The sequence below is a fragment of the Carica papaya genome, chromosome 3 (assembly GCF_054855325.1).
Source record: "Carica papaya isolate Zhongbai chromosome 3, ASM5485532v1, whole genome shotgun sequence".
Classification (NCBI taxonomy): Eukaryota; Viridiplantae; Streptophyta; class Magnoliopsida; order Brassicales; family Caricaceae; genus Carica; species Carica papaya.
In genome coordinates, this window is record NC_142311.1 from 26,871,430 (window position 1) to 26,897,744 (window position 26,315).

At 35.9% G+C, this 26,315-nt stretch overlaps 1 protein-coding gene across 1 annotated transcript; it reads right to left on the minus strand.

The window, feature by feature from the left end:
* Nucleotides 1–260: 260 nt before the first annotated feature.
* Nucleotides 261–3,591, minus strand: LOC110824495 (syntaxin-22-like). The gene is made up of 7 exons (XM_088216376.1): nt 3,257–3,591; nt 2,381–2,474; nt 2,062–2,201; nt 1,784–1,858; nt 1,085–1,242; nt 893–993; nt 261–599 (listed from the first exon to the last, which is right to left on the minus strand). The coding sequence occupies exons 1-7, from the start codon at nt 3,442–3,444 to the stop codon at nt 534–536; spliced, it is 822 nt and encodes a 273-aa protein (XP_088072502.1). The 5' UTR covers nt 3,445–3,591; the 3' UTR covers nt 261–533.
* Nucleotides 3,592–26,315: the final 22,724 nt, after the last annotated feature.

The following is a 26,315-nucleotide window of genomic DNA, read 5'->3' on the forward strand; positions in this document are numbered from 1 at the left end:
TTCATACTCCCAATCCTCTCCGGAATTCTAACATTATCTGACGCAGACTCTCGCGAGTTACAATTCTAACTGTTAATGTTAAAATTACTAGAAGTAATATTAAAATATATATATAGAGAATATATGTATTTGATTAAAATGACGTAAAATTGGTTTTAAAAAAATTATCTAAAGATTAAATTAATATATCTATACATTTCCGTATATACACGTATATAGAAATATATATCTGTTTATCCTCTAATAAATTCATGTTGACGTAATAAAACCAAAGAATTAGTATTCCATTATTGTCACTTTTAAAACTTTCTGAAGAAACCTGGCATGGCAGCCAACTTACACAAATAAAACAACTCAATAAACATTACTTTAGAATCAATAATACATTATATATACTCATCCAGATCGGAAGTGACACCCAGTTTTGCATGACATCACAGCAAAACAAGCTTTTAACTAATTCCCATAAAAAGATCGCCCTTGTGTTGCCGCGCATTCTTACAAAAACTGATATTATGAGATGACCGTTCTAATCAAGCTGCAAGTACTATGATCACGATGAGAAGCACGATTCCAAATATCACCAACAGCAAACATGCCTGAAACAAGAAAAAAAAAAAAAAAAAAAAAAAAAAAAAAAAGTAAGAACAAAAATTTACACGAGTTAAAAAAACCTCTCCCCATTCACTTTTCAGATACAATATAAAAAGGACTTCATACGTCTAGAGCAAGTAATCCACATTTTTATTGGAAAACTCTTGTTTTCTGGGAATGTATTTCATCCAACCATAACGTTAAGGAAAAACTAAACCCGGGGGAGTGGCCAGCAGTCACGATGCTCTATACCTACTATCATCCTAAGAACAAAAATGATCAGAACTTCATAATTTACCAGAGATGAATTCGATCTTTGCGTCTTTGAAGCTTTCACAAGATGTGACTTCCCCTGTGCTGTAGCAGCATTGGCATTTTCAACATGGGTGCCGATATCATCTGCAAGATGGAAACAATTGCACATGAGAAAAGTCGACCTAAAGTCAGACAAAAGGAAGAGATCTTGACATAAAGATGAGAGATGGCATACCAATCATAGCTCCTTGCTCATGGACGAGCACAGCAAGATCTTTAAATATCTCGTTCACTTCACCAATTTGCTGCTGGATTTCCTGTATTCCCTGCTCTCTTTCCTCAATGATAGCTTCATTGAACACAATCTCATTATCCAATAGCAAGACTTCCTGTCTGCAGGATTAAAAGTTTTTGAAGCATTTCAAGCAAAATAATAATAATAATAATAAAATAAGAGAGATAGAGGAAACGAAAGTTTAGAATTTCTTAGATTTTCTAGTTCCAGATTTAAAGATTTTACCACAACTTTGTCACTTGAACCTAAAACTATCATACACATAATGAAGAATAGGTCACATTAAACCTCATGATAGATTTTATCAATTGAGGCCTTCATCACAAGTCTATTGACTAGTTGATTCCGTGATAACACGTGAATATAACAATTCGTTAACGGGTTCTCAAAGAAAAGAAGATAATTACATCTTTTTCTTTTCCTTTTGCTTCTAAAAAATATACATCAATTATATACACATAATACATGTTCAAATGCATATTATCAGTGGTTCAGGACCTAAACAAAAAGCTGCAAACTATTTAAAATGCATATTATCGTACACATAAAAAGATGCCTCAAGATAACTATATACATCAGAAAAGAACACCACCGACTCAATGGTGCTATTACAAGGACAAATTTGTAATCAGAACCAACCTTCTAGATTCCACAAGAAGAGCCCGTTGTTCTGCAGTCTTATCCGAAGTTATATCTAGCTCGCTGGCAGTATAGCTGTATTTAGAAGAACAAATCCACATCATTAGGACATGGGAAACCCATAGAGTTAAATGCAAAAAACACTTAACAGCTGCCAGATAATATACATTAGGAGTTGTAAGAAATATTTTGTGAATGGTTTATCACAATTATCATATTGTTCCTTATAAACATGCTACGGCAACTCCTGAACTAGTAAATTTTGAAAATGGCCTAACCTGGAAGGAAGAACAGCCTGCGGAACAAAGGGGGTATATGCGGTTTCCCTTTCAGCAGCAAGCCGCTGAGCCTTCTGAAACTCTTTCAAAACTGCTTGGAAGTCTTTTGCAAGTTTAGCATCTGTGATCTTCTTGCTTGGCTGCAATTAACAAAGTATCATTTAAGGCCAGAATAGAAACACTTCAAATCATATCAATGCTTCAGACATTCGCAAGGCAGGCATGATTCCTGCAGAGGCGCACGCACGAGAGAGGGAGAGAGAAAGAGAGAAGGGTTTTAATACTCAATCAACCAGTGAGTTTCCATGAGCATACTTACACTAACTTGAGCATGATGATCTATTTCACTAGCTTGTTTAAGTTTTGCTGAAGTATCCTTCACTAATTGCCCAATATGAAGCCTTGTTTTGTGCCTGTATATTAAAAACATTCAGCATGCAAGCCCTCAAAATAGTGAATAATAAACAATGATAAAAATTATATGACGCTCTTTGGGGCTAACAAGTTGCGCACAAAAGAAAAGAAAAAGGCCTTGACCCAAAACACAGACTAAAAATGTGCTGAACTAAAAGAAAAGGAGAGAGAGAGAGAGAGAGAGAGAAAGAAAGAGAGAAAACATGCTAACTGATATCCACGGTTACTTCACGAGAATACTAATATCGAAAGAAAATGGGGAAAAAGAAAAAGAAAAAGAAGCACACGATCAACTTGAAGGAGAACACGACCAACAAATTGCCATCCCAAAAGCAGAAATTCTATTTTGTGTCCCAATTACCAATGAATTCTACCATTCGACCTTACCTAATGGAATACTCCTATATCACCTAATAATAACTTAAGCCCACAGGCTTCTTTTCAGTACCCAATTTCAAAGCAAACTCTCTCGTTTTCACGCAAACAACCAGTTCCATAAACTCTATCGAGCAATTTTCTCAAAAAAAAATAAAATAAAATAAACTCTATCGAGCAAGACAATAAGGGAAATAAACATTGCCAATTTGCTGTGAAATCGACCTCAAAATTATCATACTTAAACTACAGGGATTCGAAAATTAAGATATAATCCTTGCTTCAAACCTAAGAAACGACACTGACACGAAAGAATTATAGCAAATAAAGCAACGACTCTCGATCATCAATCAGAACTATAAAAAATAAATCTTTAAAGAAGGAAATCGAAAGCGAAGAGACTCACAGCTTCTCACGAAGCTCCGGCGTGTCTTTGGGCGTGCCGAGGGTATTGACGAGTCGCTGGAACGTAGAGACAGCAGTGTTGATCTGGAAAATTCCGGAGGCGACCGCCTGCGTTGGGTCCTGCTTGCCGTTGATCAAATCCCGCCTTGAAGCCAACGGCCTCCCTGCCTCAAGATCTTGAAAGCTCATACTTTATTTTTTTCTGAAATTTCTTGTTAAATTCTCCGCCCCCGCTCCTAATCCCCAAAATTTCTCGAGAAAAATCGAAGTGTTTTCTTGAGACAGGGACGGAAACCGGGAGTGCGGATCGGATTGGGGTTTGATTAGAGCCCAAACAGGAATCTAAGAACAAAGCAAGAATTTGAGGAGAAATTGAGAGAGAGAGAGAGAGGAAAAAGAAACGAGCAATCGGCGGTTTGGTTTTTATTTTTTGTTTTTGTTTTTGTTTTTTTTTTCCCCCTTTAATTTTCGATTATTTTTAGTTTTGAAACAGAAGACCGGCAAAGTGTTGTGGACTCGTGGGTCCCCTGGTGGACACGTGGACGGTGACGATGGGTCAAGAGAGCTGAGATTGTGATGGTCACAAAAGTTGTTAAATCAAAATATTTTTGGTGGGAGCTGAAAAGGAAGAACCACTTTTTCTTCCCCTTCTTCTTCGAGATCATAATAAAATAATTTTGGAAAAAAATTATAAAACTTTATAATATAAATGATTTTTGTAAGTTTTTTTTTTTTTTAAACGTAAAAATTACAATTTTTAGATAAGTTCTAAAAGAATTTTATAAATAACATATTTAAGATTCCATTAGAATTAATTAAACTTTGTAAATAAAGTGAATTAAAAAAAATTAATTATATTTAAATTATTGCACACATTAATTATAAATTTTTTTTTATTTTTTATTTTTTATAATCTATTTACATGAAAGGAATGCCAGGCAATCATGTGTAGCTTCCATCTATAACTACATTCAATATCTTTTCATCATGGGTGAAGTAAACTTCTAAAATTCTTGCTTTTTGTCATAAAGCGAGATTGTTAGCCAAAGTGCTAAATATTATCTTTTTTTATATCAAGCTTTTTTAAATATATATAAAAAAAAAAAAAAAAAATTTAACCAAAATAAACTCATAAAAGTAAAGTTTAATCTATTCTTAGAGTTAATTTCATGAATTAGATAATACATCAAAAAGTTCTATTATTTAAAAATATATATATATATATAAATCAACTTTTAGTTTTATTTTTAAATTAAAATATAAACTGTACTTTTAAATTTTGTCCAAATTGATTAGTATCACTAATTTTAGTTGATTTATATTAGCACAAGATGTATCCACATGGGCATCAAAGTTAAAAAAAGTATTGTTAGCGTGACCATGTAATTGGTGTTGGCATCGCTAATATGCCTTTTTGCATATGTGACATGATACTTGAGTGATGGCTAAAAAGCTTTAGAACGACATTTTTTTAGTTTTATATTTTTTTGTTAATTTTTTTTATAATTTTATATTTCATTTATAGTTATTTGAAGATTAAAAAAAATAAAAAATGAAAGAGGCCAAGTCACTGTGAGCATTGCAGTCACATGGGAGCTATTTGGCTGTCACATTAACAACACTTTCATTGTAACGATCCTGAAAATTCAAAGTAAATAGATAATAACTTAAGTGATGAAGCGAAATAAAATAATTAAAATTTATATTCCTTATATAATAACTTAAAAGTACTAAACAACATTACAGAATTCACCTTTTTGAAAGAAATACAATAAATAAGGAAATAAATAGAAAAGAAAAAATATCTAGCATCTACTCGCAATCTTCTTGCGTATCGGGCTCTGAAGCCTGGTCATCTTGATCTGAAATGGTTAAATAAGGAATGACATATACTAACCCAGTAAGGATATCACACTATATCACCGACATATAAATAAATGTGGGTATAAAAACAAAAATAACTAATGGAGGACTAAATTTAGTAAATCCATTTATCAATCATAAAATCATTTATCGTTCACTTACCATAGTGAAATTTATGAAAACAACCCATGCAAACAATAATATCATACGAATTATAATTTCATGCAAGATCAGCAATATAGCACATATCATAAATCTATACACATCGTCAAATAATCAAACAATAATTGTCACATTTTTACCAGCATATTACTATTTATGGGGGTTCATAGGGATGTCTCCGCTACACATGACCCATTTCTTTTAACAATCTCGATTACTGGCCGTCTCCATACCACGTCCGGTATGAGCGTCAAATTATTAAACCTCAATACTACATTCGGTATGAGGGTGAAGCGGGTCCTTCCCATACCCCGTCCGGTATGAGTACTAAATTACCAAGTCTTCATACCCCGTCTAGTATGAGACAATATTCACGGTAGAGTTCCTTATGTACCCGGTTCGTCCACCATCTTTCAGAATATCTACTAAGACTGTCATTTCATCTGTTTATTTAATCACACAACTTTTTTGTTTTTTTTTAGTCTCCATTTTCAAAATCAACTATGATCAGTAAGCAAAAAAACATGCATCAAGGGATGCAATCATATCTCAATTTTTCAATCAAACAGTAGCCACGTAAGGTAGTAATTCATACATTCAAACTATAAAGTTGATAAACCAGATACTATTATACTTTTAAATTGTAAAATAAATCAACAGAAATCAACAAAGAATAATTTTCAGTTCGGGCTCCATTAGCAATCCGTAATTAATTATGCACATTTATTTAATTTGCACAAATATCATATTATTATTGATTTAGACTTCAATTCTATGATAGGAAATAGAGTGAGAGATTCTTACTCGATTTGATGCCCGAAAAGCTAAGCTATTTACTGCACCTATAGGCAGTTTCCTGAATTTTTCTTCGGGAATCGAAATGCGCTAATAGTACTTATAAATATTCCAAATAAACCCAAAATCAGTCCCAGGGCCCACTTGACCATTTCAGAATTCCGGCACGGCGGCTCCGCCGTGCTCCAGCGACGGCGTTGCCGCCTGCAGCGACGGTTCGCCTTGAGTCGGCTATTTTCGACCATTTTCTGCTGAATTCGACCGATTTTGCATCGATCCCTGCGAGAAAATACGTTAAAGGGTCTCGGTTGGCCGAAAAAATACAAAAAATCAAAACTCATCAGCGGCGGGGCTCTCCGGTGCGGCAGCTCCTCAGGCTCACGTTGTGGTTGGGTGTTTTGCTCCGATCAACCTGTAGAAAAGGACACGGTAATTACAACGGTAGAAACTTTACGCAGAACGGAAATCAGGAAGGGCTCCATCGAAGGCATTTTATGAAATTCTCCGCGGTAGTGCCGCTGGGCTTCCCGGCATTTTTTGTCCAATTGGCCGGTCTTTTTGCTCCGTTTTGGCCATGGATTAGCATAAAATTGAATTTCATGCAAAATGAAAAGTTTTTATCTTTTTTGACGGTCGAAAAAAGGTTCCGTGAGGCGTCGAGTGGCGGCAGTCTGCTCCCCGGCGGGTGGGTTGTCTTCTCCAGCGATGGGGTCTGGCGGCTAGGATTAGAGTTTGGTGCGAATGAGAGTTATTTATATCTATCCGCTTTTAATCTGGACCGTTTATTGTGTTTGATCTGAACGTTCGATCGCGATTAAATAGGAAATGAATCTGGACAACGATCCAATCTGGATCGTCCATCACGATCTAATATGGACTTTCCGATTGAAGTTGAATTTGACCGTTCGATTGTGTTTGGGAGAGAGTGCATCCAGATCGTCTGTGCGCGCGCGGGAACGGACCTGGATCATTCGATCACGGGCACGCGGATCGTCCGCATGGCTTCCCGCATGGCATTGTGTCAGTGCCCGTTGCCACATGGCGCGTCCTGGTTCGTCGGGGCTGCTGACCGGGCGTCCCACATGATAGAATTTCTCTAAATTGCACTTTGACCATTGGTTTCCGATTTTTCTTTTAAAAATATCCCCAAAATTTAAATTGTTACCCATTTTCCTCAAAATTGTTTCCAATTTCATCCTCATTCAATTTTTACTTCATTTTTACTCTAAATAAAATAAAATACAACTAAATAAAATAAATTAATAAAAAATTATATTTATTAATTATTTAATTATACACAAATTTTTATTATTATTATTTTTGTTGGGTGTTATATTCATAATATGGTAATGCATCAAAAAGCTCATGTAATATTTAAAAAAGTTATAATTAGTCCGTATACTATTTTTTTAATCTATAACTTGAACTTTTAAATTTTGTTTGCAAAAGTCCTTTATCACTAACTCATTCTTAGCATTGCAAATAAATGATTGTATTATTGACCCACGTATCCCATGTTAGCATCATATTTTAAACATGTTACAAGTATGGTAGTCACGTGGCCACTATTTCTTCCCCTTTCTTTCATTTTCTTCTGATTTTTTCTATCTCCAAATAATAATAAATTAAATATAAATTTATAAAAAGTTAACAAGAATACATAAATGAGAAGAAAATCTTTAGCACCAATGTCGTCATAGTGCTTTTTATCCTTCATTAGGCGTCGTCACCTGACTCAATAACAATTAAAAATACAATAATGTATAAGAATAGATTAATAATGTTAAAATCAATCACGTGATCTTCATAATGACAATATTTTAAAAACTTGATACATACATGTACTCGTCGTCTTATGCTGTATAAGTATTTTTTTTTTAATAATATTAAACATCCAATTGATATGGTAAGAGTTTATTCGAATAAATTTTAAAAATAAATATTACATTTTAATTAAATTTTTAAATTTTTTGGAATAATGTAAGGACTTTTTGTTATATCATTTAAAAAAAAAAAAAAAACTCAGATGCTAATGTGGATTCATCATTTACTACATGGGTATCTAATAATGATATCATATACTCTAATAATTGTTTAGAAAATTTTAAAAGTTTGGATAGTATTTGAACTGAGACAGTGAAGCGAACAATTTGAACTTTTTTTTATTAATACATTATCTCCTTTTTTGAATCAAATTGTGATAGTACAATTTGTTTGTGGTTTAATTTTTCTTCAAAATATAATTTTTATATATCTCCATGAATATTTCATGTACCTAAATAATGGTATTTAACTTCTTTATGAAAATATACATGTATATATCTTAGGATATTACTTAAAAAATGAGGCTAAAATAATGGTATGGTTATTGTGCTATTTATTTTGTTTAAAATAATTATTATTTTAATTTTTGACCAAATTAATTCCCATATTTTTTTAAAACATTCATTTTGTTAATGAAAATAAAAAAAATATCAACTTTTAAGTTTTATGTGTCAAATTTATTTATCTGTAACACTTTATAATTTAATTAAATTTCATATCAAGTATCACGTAATATTTTGAAAATGAATATAGACTTATTATTATTTTTTTTAAAAAAAAAAAAACAAACAAAAAACAAAAGCCTATTAATTTGCTAGAAAATTTAGCTGCAACAACACGAAAGACAACATAAGCTTCAAATAATTATTTATTTTAACGAAAAGGGTGTGACTTGTTGTAATTATTATAATACATGTTGTAATTCTTATTCATAATCTTTGCACTCATGAAGGTTAACTAATTACATACAATGTTTTTTGTAATGATAATAAAATTTATATAACCTGACATTGTTATTCAGCAAATTAAACTTCACGCTATTTACGTATTTGTAATTTTGAAGCTTCACTTACTCAAGTTCAATATTGTTGCTATTATCATACACTTTTTTCTTTGATTTTTAATTAGTTAATATATTCAGTACAATTAATATATATATTTTTTATTTTTTAAATTTAATTTAATTTTACTATAATAGCAAGTGATGACTCTAAGAGCTTAGATCATTGTGATATATGTCGATTCAAAGAATCAAAATCAATATATAATTTGTTGTATAAATGTGTGTGCACGTCGGTGGTGGATTCGATGTATCAGTGTTTTGATTTTTAATATTAAGAATTAAAAATTCCAAAAAAAATAAAAAGATGAAATTTAAAAATATATATATATATATTATTTTTTGATAAAATATTTAATATTTGATAAAAAATTATTTTAATAAAAGTCATATTGTAACTACAAATTTAGAGAAAATAAAAACATTATTTTATTTACCATATTATAAAAAATTAAGAAAGTTTGACTTTTTCTTATCATTAAAAATTCTTCTAAAGTAACCAACTAAATATGTAATAAATATCTTTCAACTAAATAAGAAATAAAACAGTACTAACTACGATACCCTGATTTATAATTATTTATAGTATTTGAATTAAACTTATTAATTAACTCTAAAAAATAAAGTAAAATTTAGGTAAATATTGCAATTATGAAAAAATAAAATAAATAAACTTATATACAATAAAAATTGTCCCAAGGTGTAGGAAAACCGAGGAGATAGTGAATAGGATTATTAAAAATTCAAATCTTTAAGTAAATTTTAAATTTTTTTATATGATGTTTAGACCAAAGTAGACAAGTTCTCTTGTGAGAGTATTTAACTACTTACTATGTGCAAATTGTTTAAAATGCCAATGAAGTTGTTAGGAAATGGCTACAGTGGAAAAAAGACAAGAGTTTCACAGAACAGCTCTTCACAGTGAACTAGTCTAATGCTCCGCTTTTTTTTTTTCTTTTTTCTCTTTTCACTTCTAATGACGTAGTTAAGACAAACCAATTCCATAATCAAATCAGTCATGCACATAGCAACACTATCACGATCTCTTATTCAAAGTCAAGATAAACCTACAATCATGCACGAGACATCGCATAAAGTACAACCATACACACTATCTACACTACTATCAACTTTTTCACACTCAATTCTGCCAAAAGAAAAAGAAAATCTTTATCCTGTCACTCTATACACTAGGGTCGGACACCATCAACTTCGATTCAGACTCCGTTCCTACATCATTTGTGAATAATAAAGAGTGAGTTCATATAACTCAGTACAGTAAAAAATTAAGTTACAAGTATGAGATGCAACAATATAAAACCCCATATTTCTACCGATAATTCATTATTTAGCCCAAGCCCTACCTTACTATCACCATGAGACTACTTAGGACTAAAGCTTACCCCGGTATCTCAACGATCATACCTATCAAGGGTGACCGTCCCCCACGCCACCCCAAGCGTATCAACATTGTCACCCATCACCAAAATCGGCGACCATCATCCGCTATCGACCCCTACCAGGCCACGCACGCACACCATTATCATTCACTCTTGTCACCAACATCGGCGACCATCATCTACCTCCCGACCCCTAATGGGCCACACACACCCACAGGTATCATTCTCTCCTGTCATCAACATCGGCGACCATTATCCACTTCTCGACCCCTAACGGGCCACACACACACACAGTTATCATTATCTCCCGTCACCAACATCGGCGACCATTATCCACCTCTCGACCCCTAACGGGCCACACACACACACACAGTTATCATTCTCTCTCGCCACCAACATCGGCGACCATTATCCAGCTCTCGACCCCTAACAGGCCACACACACACACAGTTATCATTATTTTTCGTCACCAACATCGGCGACCATTATCCACCTCTCGACCCCTAACGGGCCACACACACACACAATTATCATTCTCTCCTGTCACCAATATCGGCGACCGAGCCTCCTGTCCGTCGGGATCTCCCGACTAACACCCTATTGGTGGCCAACCTACTCTCTCTATTCGTGACCACCAATGTCGGCGTCCCCCTATAGGGTACTCAGTAACATTTTACAAGCACACAACCGTAAATTTCCCTTGTCAACCACTAATTTACGACAACCTATATGTAATTCCCACCATGCACACTCCACAGGTCTCCCAACCACGTTTTCCTTTCTTCTTCTTACACTAATTCAATCCTCCCACCGCTCCTTGTTCTCCCTCTTCCTGTGGCATACTCTAAGTGTTCCTACTCACATCACGTTCCTCCTTCTCTCTCATCCTGCGGTCTCCTCTAGGCATACTCAAACAAATCTGCTCTCTCTCTCAAATCTCAACAATCACACTCCTCTCCCTCACGAACCTCACTCACACTGCATTCCCTCTCCATCATAGACTTCACTCACACTGCCTACTCCTTCTCTCTCCCCCCCTCGGTGCTCACCCGAATCTACTCTCTCTCACAAAGCCCCAGCAATCCCACTCCTCTCCCTCACGAACCTCACTCACACTGCACCCTCACTCTATTACTAACTTCACTCACCCCACCTACTCCTTCTCCCTCCTCCCTCGATGCTTACCTGAACCTACTCTCCCTCGCAAAGCCCCAACAATCACACTTCTCTCCCTAACGGACCTCACTCATACTGCAATCCTTCTCTCTCATGGACTTCACTCACTTCGCATCCCTACCTCTCTCTCGGACCTCACTCACACTGCCTTCCTCATTCTCTCTCCTCCCGTGGTGCTCACACGGACCTGCTCTCTCTCACACGCCTCACTCCCACCGCACACTCACTCCGCATCCTTCCCTTTCTCTCTGACCTCACTCACACCGCTTTCCTCCATCTTTCTCCTCCCGCGGTGCTCACACGGACCTGCTTTCTCTCACATACTTCACTCACACTGCACACTCACTTCCTCCACGGCCTCCTCCGTATACCGCCACCTCCATTTACACTCACAAATTAACACTATGTCTCTAACCAAACCAGATTTCTCATCAGCATTCAAATCTCAAATCCATACATGAAACTTAAACTTTACTGTAGCTCCAATTTCCATCTTCTTTCCTCATGTCGATCGCATTGTCACCGTCTTCTGTCTTTTTCTCTCTTCCTTCTCACTCCTCTCCGCTTCGACTCTCCTCTTTCTATTACTGGAACCTTCTTTTCTCTCTTCTTTTCTCCTTTCTGCTCTCTTCTTTCTCTGTTTTTCTCTTTTCTTTCTTTCTTTTTCTTCTCTTTCCTTCTTTCTTTCCTTTCCTGTCCCCTATTTATATCCCACCAGCTTCCTCAAAACGACATCGTTTTTCCCCTTTCAAAACGACGCTGATTTTCCCTCTTCAAAATGACGTCGTTTTCCCCACTCTTTTTTTTTTCAGTTACTACAACTAGCCTAACCCTTCATCTCTAAACCAACCAATTGTTCATCTTATTTCTCCATCCGACGCCATTTACAGTTGGAACATCACTTCGGTAAAATAACAACGATAGGAAGGAGTTTTATGTACCATTTGGTGTATATAATAAATGAATGTAAAGCTAAAGAAAATATGTAATTTTTCGACATGAATCTCGAATAATATCTATATCTCTTGATTTATTACTTTCTTTCTCTTTTTCCCTTTAGTTCTCTCTCTAATAGCTTCATTCTCTCTCCATAGTCTGTTTCTCTCTCTAAAATTAATCTCTCTCTCTCTCTCTCTAAAATATCATCTCTTTCTCATCTCTGCATTCTCTCTCTCTTTCTATCTCTCAAACTCTTCTTTTCCCTCTCCCCGACACCTTCTCTTTTCTCTTTAAAAAATCTTCTTTTTTGAAATTTCCATTCTGTCCTCTCCATTTCTTTAATTTCAGGATCTACACCAACTTTTAAATTTCTCAAAAATACCCACAAATATTTAAACTCTATATTTTTTTTAAATTCTAGTTTTGGTGAATCTCATGTCCAAGGCAAATCCTGATAACTTGGTATTAGAACACCTCTATTCTGATGAAACTCTTGCAAATTTCATAATCATGGTGAAAAATAAAGGTAAAACTACAGTGTCCAAACCATAGAAAATACAAACTCTAGAGAAAAATATACGTGAGATAAATAAAAATCCTCAAATTTCATATCCAAAATATATGAATCACAATAGCAAACCCAAGCCATAGCGGACCACTGCTTATATTTAGCCAACAACTGGGAAGGCTCACCGAAATGGTGTAAAACAGTATGCGAATTGGTGAAACAACCACTCCTGTAAATCCCTCCGCCTCTAATTTAAATATTGATAAAGAAATATTACCAAACCCAAAAACTACGAAAATTAGGGTTGATAGTTTGGATCAGAGAGGCAACCAAACTGATAATCTATCCCAAAGATTGACATTCCTATTTTTTATGGACAAAATCCTAGAACATAGCCAAGACGATGCAACAAATATTTCCATATTTTCAACATCTCAGAAGAAAATAAAGTGAAAATAACATCATTGTATCTTAGAGACAAGACATAAATATGGTTTTATGGGTTAGCAAATAACCTAAATATGTTTGAATGAGAAGTATTCGAGATGGAATTGTGTAGATGGTTTGGAGGATTAGTTAGAGTTGATATTATGGAAGAATTCAACAAATTAATTCAGGAAGATATCGTCCTCCAGTATCAAGAAATATTTAAAGAAATATTAACAGAGAACCTTGAACTTTCTGAAAAATATTTCATCTCAAGTTTTACAAGTGATCTAAATGATAAAGTTCGACCAACGGAAGGATACACAGGCCACACACTATGATTTAAGCATTTGAGTTGGCTTTATGGCAAGAACAAGCAGTAGATGTCATCAATCGATATAATAAGCCAAAGTACTTTATAACTTCTTCTAAAACAAGTGTTTCTATCACAAAATTATGTTAAAATTCAGAATTTTCAAAAAACAAGACCTTTGAGGAATTTAAATCATACAAGATTAAGGAGAAATAATCTTTGCTATATATATGGGGGAAAATATTCACCATGACTTCGGTGTAATGAAAAAGTAATCATGGTAATGGAGACATGTGATGAAGAAGAAAAAAAAATGAAAGGGATCAATCTCTAGATAACAAGCTGAAGAATAATGCAAAAGATCAACATAAAGTTCTTTTATAGTATAATAAATATATATATAATATAATACAATAAGTAGTAATGATATCATTTGACACCAAATGTTTTAAAATTGTATCTTAACCTTGAGGTAAGGTTAATTTTCAAGGGGAAAGAATTGTTAGGAAATGGCTGCAGTGGAAAAAAGAAGATAAAAAGAAAAAAGGCAGAGTTTCACAGAGCGACTCCTCACAATGAATCAGCCGAACCCTTCATCTCTGAACCAACCCAACTGTTCATCTTCTTCCTACATCCGACACCATTTACAGTTGAAACATCACTTCCACAACAATAACAACGATTGGAAGTAGTTTTATGTATCATTTGGCGTATATAAAGAAATGATTGTAAAGCTAAAGACAGCATGTAATTTTTCTATATGAATCTCAAATAATATATATCTCTCTTGATGTATTACTTTCTTTCTCTTTTTTTCTCTACTATCTTTCTCTTTTCCCTTGATGTCTCACTCTAATCGCTTTTTTCTCTCTCTATAATATGTTTCTCTCTCTAAAACCAGTCTCTCTTTCTCTTTAAAATACTCTCTCTTTCTCATCTCTGTATTCTATCTCTTTTTCTCTCTAAACACTCTTCTCCATCTCTCTCAAACTCTTTTTTCTCTCTTTCCCGACTTCATCTCTCTCTCAAACTCTTCTTTTCTCTGTCCCCAACACCTTCTCTTCTATATTTCAAAAAACTTTTTTTCCTAAAATTCCCATTTTGTCCTCTCTATTTATTTAATTTTAGAATCTACCCCACTTTTTGAATTTCTAAAAAATACTCACAAATATTTAAACTCCATATTTTTTGAAAATTTGATTTTAGTGACTCAATTATTCAAGGCAAGTCCTGATAGAAGTCTAATCTTTTTAAGTACGACTTCAAGAATAATAGTTAATATATGACCTAGTGAGGCTTAGTTAATGAATCTTTAAGACTGTATAGTAAGAAGAAAAAAGACTGTGAACTCTCTATAGAGGTTCTATTACAACACTTGTGCATCTATCATTTTTTTCAAACCAACCACTTGAGATTTTATTCACAAATTTCTTCAAAAATTTTGCACACACTATTGTTCACAGTGCCTAACTAACCAATCACACATCTTCCACCAAATACAACTTGTGTGTTTATTAATGTACTAAATTCACCTCTCGCACATGTTCATTTGAACACAATTTGTCTATAAAAATGCCAAATTCACTTTTTATACATGTTCATTTGGACACAACTTGTTTATTTCTAAAATATCAAACTCACCTTTCATATATGTTCCCCGAACAAAACTTATTTGTTTATCGATGAGTTAAACTCACATTTCACTTGTGTTTTCAGAAGATAAAAAAAACTTCAAATACTTTCTCAAATCTTTTTTATAATGCCATAGAAAGTATAGATTGTAACGACCCATGAACTTGAAAGAAAATAAATATGAATTGAATGCGGAAGCGAAATAATAAATTAGAGTTTATGTTTCTTACACAATAACTGAAAGTACCAAATAGGGCTTATAGGAATAATCCTTCTAAAAGAACAACTAATAACTAAAGAAATAAATTAAAAGTAAACGAACGAAATGTCCTACTCGTAACCCTCTTGTGGATCGGGCTCCGGATCCTGGTTCTCTTAATCTAAAATGGTTAATGAAAGAGTGAGATACACTAGTCCAGTAAGAATATCATACTACTCACGGATACAGAAATTAAAGTTGGTAGAAATCATAAAAATAACTAATGAACGTCTTAATTTAAACAAATCCGTTTATCATAAATAAAATCATTTACCATATACTTACTGTAACTGGATTTCTAAAAATAACCTATAGAGTCAATAACATAAGACATATCATCATTTCATATACGATCAGTCAGAACAATAACATTCCCTTTTATCAGCCTACTAATATCCATGGGGGTCCATAGAGATGTCTCCACTACGCGTGAACCCTCTTTTTACATTTTACAATTAATGGGTCATTCTCATACCCCGTTCGGTATAAGCACCAAAAGATACCATCCCTCAATACCCGTCCGGTATGAGGCAACATTCACGATAGGATTCTTTATGTACCTGGTCTGTCCACCATCTTCCAGGATATCTAGTAAGGCTACCGTTCATCTATTTACTTAATTAAACAATTTTCTGTTTACCTTTAATTTTCAGTTTTCTAATTTAACCGTAATTACATAAAACAAGCAATACATGCATCAAGGAAACACAATCACATCATCATACCAATTTCAGTGTATTATCATGCATTCGAAAACTGTAAAATCAACCAATCAACTGAACACGGCAAACAGTAATAAATAACCAATTCCGCCTCCATTAATGACATGTAATTAATTATAGATTTTTTCTAAACTACATAAAATACTATATTATTTTAAATTAAACTTCAATTCCGTAATAGGGAATAAAATGAAGGATTCTTACTCGAATTGGTGTCTGAATGCTAAGTTTTTTTACTGTGCCTACTAGCGGTCTCCGGATTCCTTGAATTTTTCTTTGGGGATTAAAACACGCTTCGAAGACTTAAAAATACCCCAAAAAAATCCAAAATCAGTGTTAAAACCATTTTTAGCCAATTTTAGAATTCTGGCACGGCGGTTTCGCCGTGCTTCGGTGATGACACTGCCGGCGGCGGTAGCGGTTTGCCTCGGGTACACCGTTTTCGACCATTTTTGGTCGAATTTGGCCGGTTTTGTACCAATCCCTATGAGAAAATACGTTAAGGGGCCTCGGTTTGCTGAAAAAAATTAAAAAACTGAAACTAACAGGAGGCAGATTTCTCCAGTGCGGTGGCTCCGCTGGCTCACCTTCGCAGTTGGGTGTTTTACTTTAGTCAACCTGTAGATAAGGAAACGGTGATTGCAATGGTGGAAGAATTACGCAGAACGAGAATCAGAAAGGGTATCATCGGATGCAATTATTGCAATTTCCTATGGCAGCGGTGCCGGACTTTACCTGCAGTTTTCGGTCAATCCACCGGTTCTTTTACTCCAATTTGGTCATGGGGGGTGTTTAAAATCGAATTTCGAGCAAATAAATTTTTTTTTACCTCTTTTGGCAGTCAGAGGTGACTCTGGCGGAGCGACGGCGACGGCTTCCTTCCCAGTGACTAGGTATTCTTCTCCAACGAGGGAGTTTGGCGGCTAGGGGTAGGGTTTGGTGTGAATAGTATTATTTATATCCGTCTCCTTTTAATTTGGACTATCTATCGCATTTGATCTGAGCCGTCCGATCGCGATTAAATAGGAAGTGAATCTGGATGGTACATTGCGATTTGATCTGAACTGTCCGATCGCGTTTAAATAGGAAATGAATATGGACCGTTCATTGTGTTTAAATTTGATTGTCCGATCGCGTCTGGAGAGGGAACGGATCCGGACCATTCGTGCACGCGGGAATGAATCTGGATCGTTCGATCGCGAGCACGTGGATCGCCAGCGTGGCCTCCCACGTGGCACCGCGTCAGTGTGGCTTGCCACATGGCGCATTCCGGTTTGTCAAAGCTGCTGACTGGGCATCCTATGTAGCACAATTTCCTAAAATTATATTTTTACCATCAGTTTCTGATTTTTCTTTTAAAAACACCTCAAAAACCTAATTTTTCACCCTTTTTTCTTAAAATTATTTTTAATTTCATCCTCCATTTAATTTTCTTCATTTTTATATTAATTAATAACTTATAAAATTAAAAATTAAATTTTATACATTAAATATAAAATTTAAAAGTTCAAAAATTAGATTTATACACTAATTTTAAACATTTTAAAATTAATTAAGAGTATTACAACTCTCTATCCCTTAAAAAAAATTTGGTCCCTCAAATATGTTTCTCTCCCACTCAATCAAACAGTTAGGGATACTGGGTTCTGAAGTCTGATTCTAGCCCCCATGTGGCCTCTCCCGGTGTGTGATTCTGCCATAGAACCTTAATAAAGGGAATTTTCTAGTTGCGGAGTACTCTATTATTTCGGTCCACAATATTGATCAGTACTTCTTCGTAGGACAGATCCTCCTGGAGCAAAAAGGGCTTGTGGGCTTGGACGTGAGAGGGGTTCAGGTTGTACTTGCGTAGCATGGACACATGGAACACATTATGGACCCTAAATAATTCTGGAGGCAGTGCTAGTCTATAGGCAGCATTGTTAATTTTGTTTAAGATTTCAAATGACCCAATGAATCGAGGATTTAGTTTCCCCATCTTGCCAAACTTACTTATTCTTTTGAAATGAGTGATCTTAAGGAACACCTGATCACATTTCTCAAATTCCAAATCCCTCCTCTGGGTATCTGCATAACTCTTCTGTCTGCTCTGAGCCGTCTGAATGTTCTTTCCGATCTTAACTATTTTGGTTGTAGTCTCTTCTACAAGATTTGGGTCGAACAATTTTCTATCACCCACTTCTTCCCAACAGATTGACGATCTGCATGAACGGTCATACAACGCCTCCTATAGAACCATGTCAATATTTTCTTGGTAGCTGTTATTGTAGGCGAACTCTATTAGGGATAAATGATCATCCCAATGGCCCTCGAAATTAAGAACATAAGCTCGGAGCATATCCTCTAGTGTGCGGATCGTCCTTTCTTATTGTTCATTGGTCTGATGGTGGAATGCAATACTAAGGGACAATTTTTTCCCCATGGCTTACTAAAAACTAGACAAGAACTGAGAAGTAAACTTGGGGTCCCTGTTAGACACCACTATAATTGGCACTCCATGTAACTTGACAATCTCTCGGATATACATTCTTACTACCTTATCCAAGAGATCGATCATTCTGATAGTTAGGAATTGGGAAGACTCGATGAACTTGTCAATAATTACCCAGATGACATCATGTCCTGAGTGTGCCCTAGGCAATCCTGTTACGAAATCTATTGTGATATGTTCCCACTTTCACTCCGGAATTGGTAATGGCTAAAATAGCCCACCTGGGCGTTGATACTCTGCATTAACCTGCTAACATACCAAACACTTGAAAACAAAGTCGACCACATCTCTTTTCATCAAAATCGGGATCGCATACTTTGATACATCTTAGTGCTTCCGGAATGCATAGTAAACTTTGAGCTATGAGACTCTATCATGATGTCCTTTTTCAATTCATTGTCGCCTGACACACACACCCTGTCATGAAATCTAAGCAACCTCTCGGTAGAGACTCAAAATTCTGAATTTACTCCCTATTTTTCATCTTTTTTAAGGGCTGCTAAGGTGGAATTTGCAGATTGAACTTCCCTTATTCTTTGGGTCAACTCATGTTGAATAGTCAGGTGGGCCAAACATGTGACTCTCTTCAGGTTCTGAAGTCGTACCTGTTGTGTGAACCCTATTACCCTGCATTCTGAAACCATTGAGTGAGCTAATATACTTGCACTTTTTCTGCTGAGTGCGTCGGTTACCACATTGCCATTATCTGGGTGATATAAGATGTTGCAATCATAGTCCTTGAGAAGTTTTATCAATCTTCTCTGACACATGTTGAGATCCTTTTGAGTGAATATGTGTTTTAAGCTCTTATGGTTAATATAGATTTGAAAGGTCTCCTTATACAAGTAGTGCCGCCAAGTCTTCAAGGCATAGATAATTGCGACAAGTTTTAAGTCATGGATGGGGTAGTTTTTCTCATGACTCTTGAACTGCCTGAACCCATAGGTTATGACATTCCCATGCTGCACCAGAACACAACCCAACCCTAGGTAGGAGGCATCACAGGTGCGGTAGTTAACCGTTTCTTTAGTTCTAAAAAATTTCTTTCACAGTTCTTGTTTCACTCAAACTTGACGTTCTTTTTTGTGAACCGAGTCAGAGGAGCAACTAGGCTAGAAAATTCTTTCACAAATCAACGGTAATAACCTGTCATCCCCATAAAGTTACGACTTTCCTTGACTGATGTCAATTTCTCCTAGCCGAACACTACTTTAAATTTTTTTGGGTTCATTGACACTCCATCCTTTGATATGATATTATACCCTAGGAAGGTAGTCTGCTCAAGCCAGAATCCACACTTACTCAGCTTTGCATGCAACTTCTTTTCTCTGAGAAGTTGTAATACTTAAGTCAGATGGCGAGCGTGTTCCTCTCTGTTTTTTGAATAAACCAAGATATCATCGATGAATACAATGACGAACTGATCCAGGAATTATCTAAAAATCCTGTTCATCAAATTCATGAAGATGGCTGGTGCGTTGATTAGTCTAAATGACATGACCAGAAACTCATAGTGTCCGTACCTGGTTCGAAAAGCTGTGTTGGGAATGTCTTATGTCCTGATCTTTACCTGATGGTAATCTGAACGCAGTTCTATCTTGGAGAAGACTTAGGTACCCTATAACTGATAAAAAAGGTCATCGATCCTGAGGAGGAGGTATTTATTCTTGATCATGATCCTGTTTAGACCTTTGTAGTCAATATATAACATCAACATCCCATCTATCTTTCTTGCAAATGTGACTCCAGCACCCCAAGGGGACACACTATGTCGAATAAATCTCAACACGACTCATGCAGTATGAAGCAACCGAAATAGGCTGGGTGTCTGGCTGAAGGTCTATGGTGAATTCGACTTCTCTGTCCACTAGTAGTTCATGTAGTTCATCCGGAAACACATCTAGAAAGTCTCGAACTACCGGGATCTCTTGAATACAAATTTTTTTCTTGGATTTACCTAGTAAGAGAAACTGTCGGGTTAAAACACTTGATAATAGGAAAATTTGCCATAAGGGAACAAATGTTAAAAAAATTTATTAATTTGTAAATGACTCCTCATTATGAGGGTTGAATACAACATTTTTATGAAAACAATCTACGATTGCGTGATACGTCGCTAGCCAGTTCATTCCTAAAATTAGATCAAAATCCCTCGTTTCAATTTCTATTAGGTCCATACTCAATTTTCTATCTGCTATATCTATGACACATACTCTGTATATAACCTATTTCAGTAGTGTCCTACGCCCAGGAGTAAACACAAACAACATTGAATCAAGTCTTTCTGGTAATACATTTAATTGTGATGTAAAAATATGTGAAACAAATGAATGTGAGGTACCAGTATCAATCAAAAGATGTATAATTTGATTACAGATAGTGTACGTACCATGTACCACGTTTGGGTCAGCTTCTATATCTTACTGAGTGAGGTTGTAAGTCCTACCCTAAATAGGAGGTTTGACCTGGTTCTGGTTCCTTGGACACTCCCTTACATAATGCTGGGCACTACCACATATGCGGCAGGTGTTGTTGAGCCGATAGCAGGGTCAATCTCCAAGATCCTTATCACAGTGCTGACATGTCCTACCGCGTCATGTTGTTGGAATCTGTGAGGGAGCCTGAGTCATCAGTCTACGTCTCTTGTTCTGTTGAACAGGTGAAGTAGGTGCTGGTCTGCACTGTGGAGCCGAGAGCCTGAGGTTCCTCACTGTTAAAGGAAAAATGCGAAGGTTCCTCTCTACTAACTGTGCCTTGGCCAGAAAAGTCGAGTAAGTACTGAGCTTGAACATGTACAACTGCTGTCTGATCTCAAGACAGAGACCCCATTCGAACCTTTTTGTCTTCCTGCCTTCATCCATCATGCTCTCAGGAAAATACCAGCCCAACTCTAGGAACAATGGTGGCAATGCCTAAAGCGGGCTTATGGGGAGGAGGGCTGAGTGGTGACGTGGGTTGGATTTATCGAAGAGTTGTGGGCTCAGTTTGAGCCTACTAACTGCGAGGATTTTGACAAAGCCCTATCCAAAATTCAACAATTAGGTTCACTCAGAGACTATCAGAAGGAGTTTGAAAATTTGGGTAATCGAGTAAAAGGTTGGACCCAGCCATCCCCATACCGGTCCGATAATGAGTGCCAAAAACACCATCGCCTCGATATCCTATCCGGTATGAGGGTGAACCATATTTCCCGAAATCCTTACAGTATGGGACTTTTCAGCCCCATCTGACTAAGGTAATGTCTACGGTAAGGTTCTCTATATACCGAGTCCATTCACCCTTTCCTAGGATACCCGGTAAGCTTTCATTTACATAGATTCTCATCATCCAAATAACCACTAATGCATAACAATATCTCATTTTATATTCATAGATTAATTTAAACGACACTTAAGCAAACGATATAATTTAGCATAGCCGAATAACCAAATAAATAGAATATCGAATAAATGATGTAGGAGGAACTAAATAACCAAATAATCGAGAAGACTATAAAAACTATCAATTTAAACACGCACAATATAATAGTAAGTAATTGAGGCAGCACAGAAAAATAAACAAGAAATCAGGATAAATATGAACTAAATAGTTCCGACTCCACTAGTAACCTGTAATTATTTTTAGAATTTTTTTAATTTTCACAAAATAAAAAATTATACATCATTAACCCTCAATTCACGGAACAGAGAATAGGTGATGGGTTCTTACCTGAATTGGTGTTTCGAAACGCAATACTATCTACTACGCCTCCTAATGGGTCCCAGATTTTTTGAATTTTTTTTTTTGCAAGAATCAAAATACTCGTCACTTTCCTAAAAATATTCTAAAAATCCAAAATTGATATTGAAAACTCTTTCCAACAAATTTTTGGATTTCAGCATGGCGGCAACGGCGCCCACAGCGACGGCGACGGTGGCGCCCATAGCAGTGATTCACCTCGGCTTGGCCGGTTTTGGCCAATTTTTGCCAGTTTGGCACATAACCCTGCAAAAAAATACATTAGGGGGCCTTGGTTGGCTAGAAAATCGAAAGAAACTAAACCTACTAACGGGGGAGTCTCCTAGTGCGGTGGCTTGGCCAGTTCTCTTTTGCGGCTGGGGTTTCTTCTTCGACTAACTTGCCCAGGAAAGAGTGATGAACACAATGGTCGAAAAATTGTGTGAAACGAAAAACGAGAAGGACATAGGAGGGGTTTTAGGGTTTTGGCTGCAGCGACTCTGCCGAACTTTGTCCGCAGTTTTCAACTCACCTGCCATCCCTTTTGCTCTGATATGGCCATGAAGAGACTCGAAATTAACTTCCGAGCAAGTAAGAGAAAATTTTACTTTTTTTGGCGATTAGTGGTAGCTCTGGTGCAGCGGCGGCTAGGGTCGGTCTCCTTCTCCAGTGTCTAGTTCTTATTCTCCGACAAGGATATGTGCAACTAGGGTTATAGTTCCCTGAGATACGATGTTTGAATACTCCTCCCGCATCGATTTAGGCTGTCAGTTCGTGTCGACGTAGAGCGATGAGAACCATCTGATCACTGCTTGTTTAGGCCAATTGCATGGTCGAATATGAACTGTTTCATCGTGATTGATCTCGTTCATTCAATCGCGCCTGAAGAAGAAATGCATCATAGCCATCTGTGCGCGTGGGATGTGATCAGGACTGTTTGATCGCAAAGCACGCGGATCACCCGCGTGGCCCACGATATCAGCGTGTCTTGCTACACGACGTGCTTTAGTTCACTATGTCTGCAGACTAAGCCATTCCACGTGGCCAAATTTCTCATTTTTGCGATTTTACTTCTTTTTTTAAAGTTTTCTTTTAAAAGCACCACCTGAGTCAAAATTTCACCCATTTTTTCCAAAATTGTTTTCAATTTCGTTCCTAATATATTTTTCTTAATAATCTAAATAAAATAAAATAAAAATAAAAATTAAACTAATTATATATATATATATACTTTTACAAATAAAAAAGATTATCTCCGGCCAATTTTCGGGGCCTGGTATTACAACTCTCTCCCCTTTAAGAAAAATTTCATCCTTTAAATTTGTAACCCTCTCACTCAGTCGAACATATGGAGGTACTAGGTTCTGAAGTTTGATTTTAGTTCCCAAGTGGCCTCTTCTTGAGTATTTTTCTGTTGCGAAGTAACTATTTCAGTCTACAATGCCTATCGATACCTTCTCATAGGATAGATCCTCGTGAAGTGAAAGAGGCTCGTGGGACAGGATGTGTGAGAGGTCCGAGTTGTACTTGCATAGTATGGACACATTAAACACATTATAGACCCTAGATAGCTCTAGATGTAGTGTTAGTCTGTAGACGGACGTACCAATCCTATCTAAGATTTTGAATGACCCAATGATCGAGAGATTTAATTTCCTCTTCTTGCCAAACTTACTGATTCTATTGAAATGAATGACCTTAAGAAACACCTGATCACCTTTCTCAAATTTTAAATCCCTCATCCGAGTGTCTGTATAACTCTTCAGTCTGCTCTAAACTATCTGAGTGTTTTTTCTGATCTTAACTATCTTGGTAGTAGTCTCATCTACAAGATCCGGACCAAACAATTTTCTACCACCTATCTCTTTCCAGCAGATCAGCGACCTACAGAGACGGTCATATAATGCCTCTTATGGGGCAATACCGATGCTTGCTTGATAGCTATTATTATAGGTAAACTCTATCAAAGGTAGATGATCATCCCAATAGCCTCTGAAATCTATAACACAAGCTCAGAGCATATCCTTCAGGGTACGAATCGTTTTCTCTGATTGTCCATCAGTATGAGGATAGAATGCGGTGCTAAGGGATAGTTTCGTTCCCATGATTTGCTGAAAACTAGATCAAAATTGAGAAGTAAACATGGGGTCTATGTCGGATACGACTGTTATATATATATATTACGACTGTTATATATATATATATACTTTTACAAATAAAAAAGATTATCTCCGGCCAATTTTCGGGGCCTGGTATTACAACTCTCTCCCCCTTAAGAAAAATTTCATCCTTTAAATTTGTAACCCTCTCACTCAGTCGAACATATGGAGGTACTGGGTTCTGAAGTTTGATTTTAGTTCCCAAGTGGCCTCTTCTTGAGTATTTTTCTGTTGCGAAGTAACTATTTCAGTCTACAATGCCTATCGATACCTTCTCATAGGATAGATCCTCGTGAAGTGAAAGAGGCTCGTGGGACAGGATGTGTGAGAGGTCCGAGTTGTACTTGCATAGTATGGACACATTAAACACATTATAGACCCTAGATAGCTCTAGATGTAGTGTTAGTCTGTAGACGGATGTACCAATCCTATCTAAGATTTTGAATGACCCAATGATCGAGAGATTTAATTTCCTCTTCTTGCCAAACTTACTGATTCTATGGAAATGAATGACCTTAAGAAACACCCGATCACCTTTCTCAAATTTTAAATCCCTCATCCGAGTGTCTGTATAACTCTTCAGTCTGCTCTAAACTATCTGAGTGTTTTTTCTGATCTTAACTATCTTGGTAGTAGTCTCATCTACAAGATCCGGACCAAACAATTTTCTACCACCTATCTCTTTCCAGCAGATCAGCGACCTACAGAGACGGTCATATAATGCCTCTTATGGGGCAATGCCGATGCTTGCTTGATAGCTATTATTATAGGTAAACTCTATCAAAGGTAGATGATCATCCCAATAGCCTCTGAAATCTATAACACAAGCTCAGAGCATATCCTTCAGGGTACGAATCGTTTTCTCTGATTGTCCATCAGTATGAGGATAGAATGCGTTGCTAAGGGATAGTTTCGTTCCCATGATTTGCTGAAAACTAGATCAAAATTGAGAAGTAAACATGGGGTCTATGTCGGATACGACTGTTAGCAAGACTACATGTAACCTGACTATTTTACAGATATAGATTCTTGTTAGATTGTCCAACGGGTCGGTCATTTTGATAGCTAAGAAGTGAGAATACTTGATAAGCCAGTCAACAATTACTCAGATAGCATCATGTTATGAGCGTGGCTTACCCAATCCTGTCACGAAATCTATTGTATTATATATTTAAGATTCATTTTATATAAAGACTATTTTTTAAACCACCCCCTTAAAAAAAAAAAAAAAAAAAAAAACTAGTTTAAGATCGGTTATTGTTAAAGAGATTTTTCAAAAAGAAACCCATTTTTGAAATCTTCATGCATGAGGTTTTTAGTTTATGTCGTTCATCAAACTTAATAAATTAATTAATTTGTTCAACAATAATCACAGTAGTAAATGATAATAAATAAAACTACCTTTTAGCTACTTTCATTTAACTTTAAACAAATCAACAATAAAAATATAACTTATATTATTTTATTATTATAACTACACTAAAATAACTATATTATTTTATTTTGCATAATGGGGTGCATGTCACTAATAAGTACTTAACAGTGTTTAATATAAATTTAAATTATGTATTAAATGTAATATTAATTAGAAGCATTTAAAACCGAATAAATCAA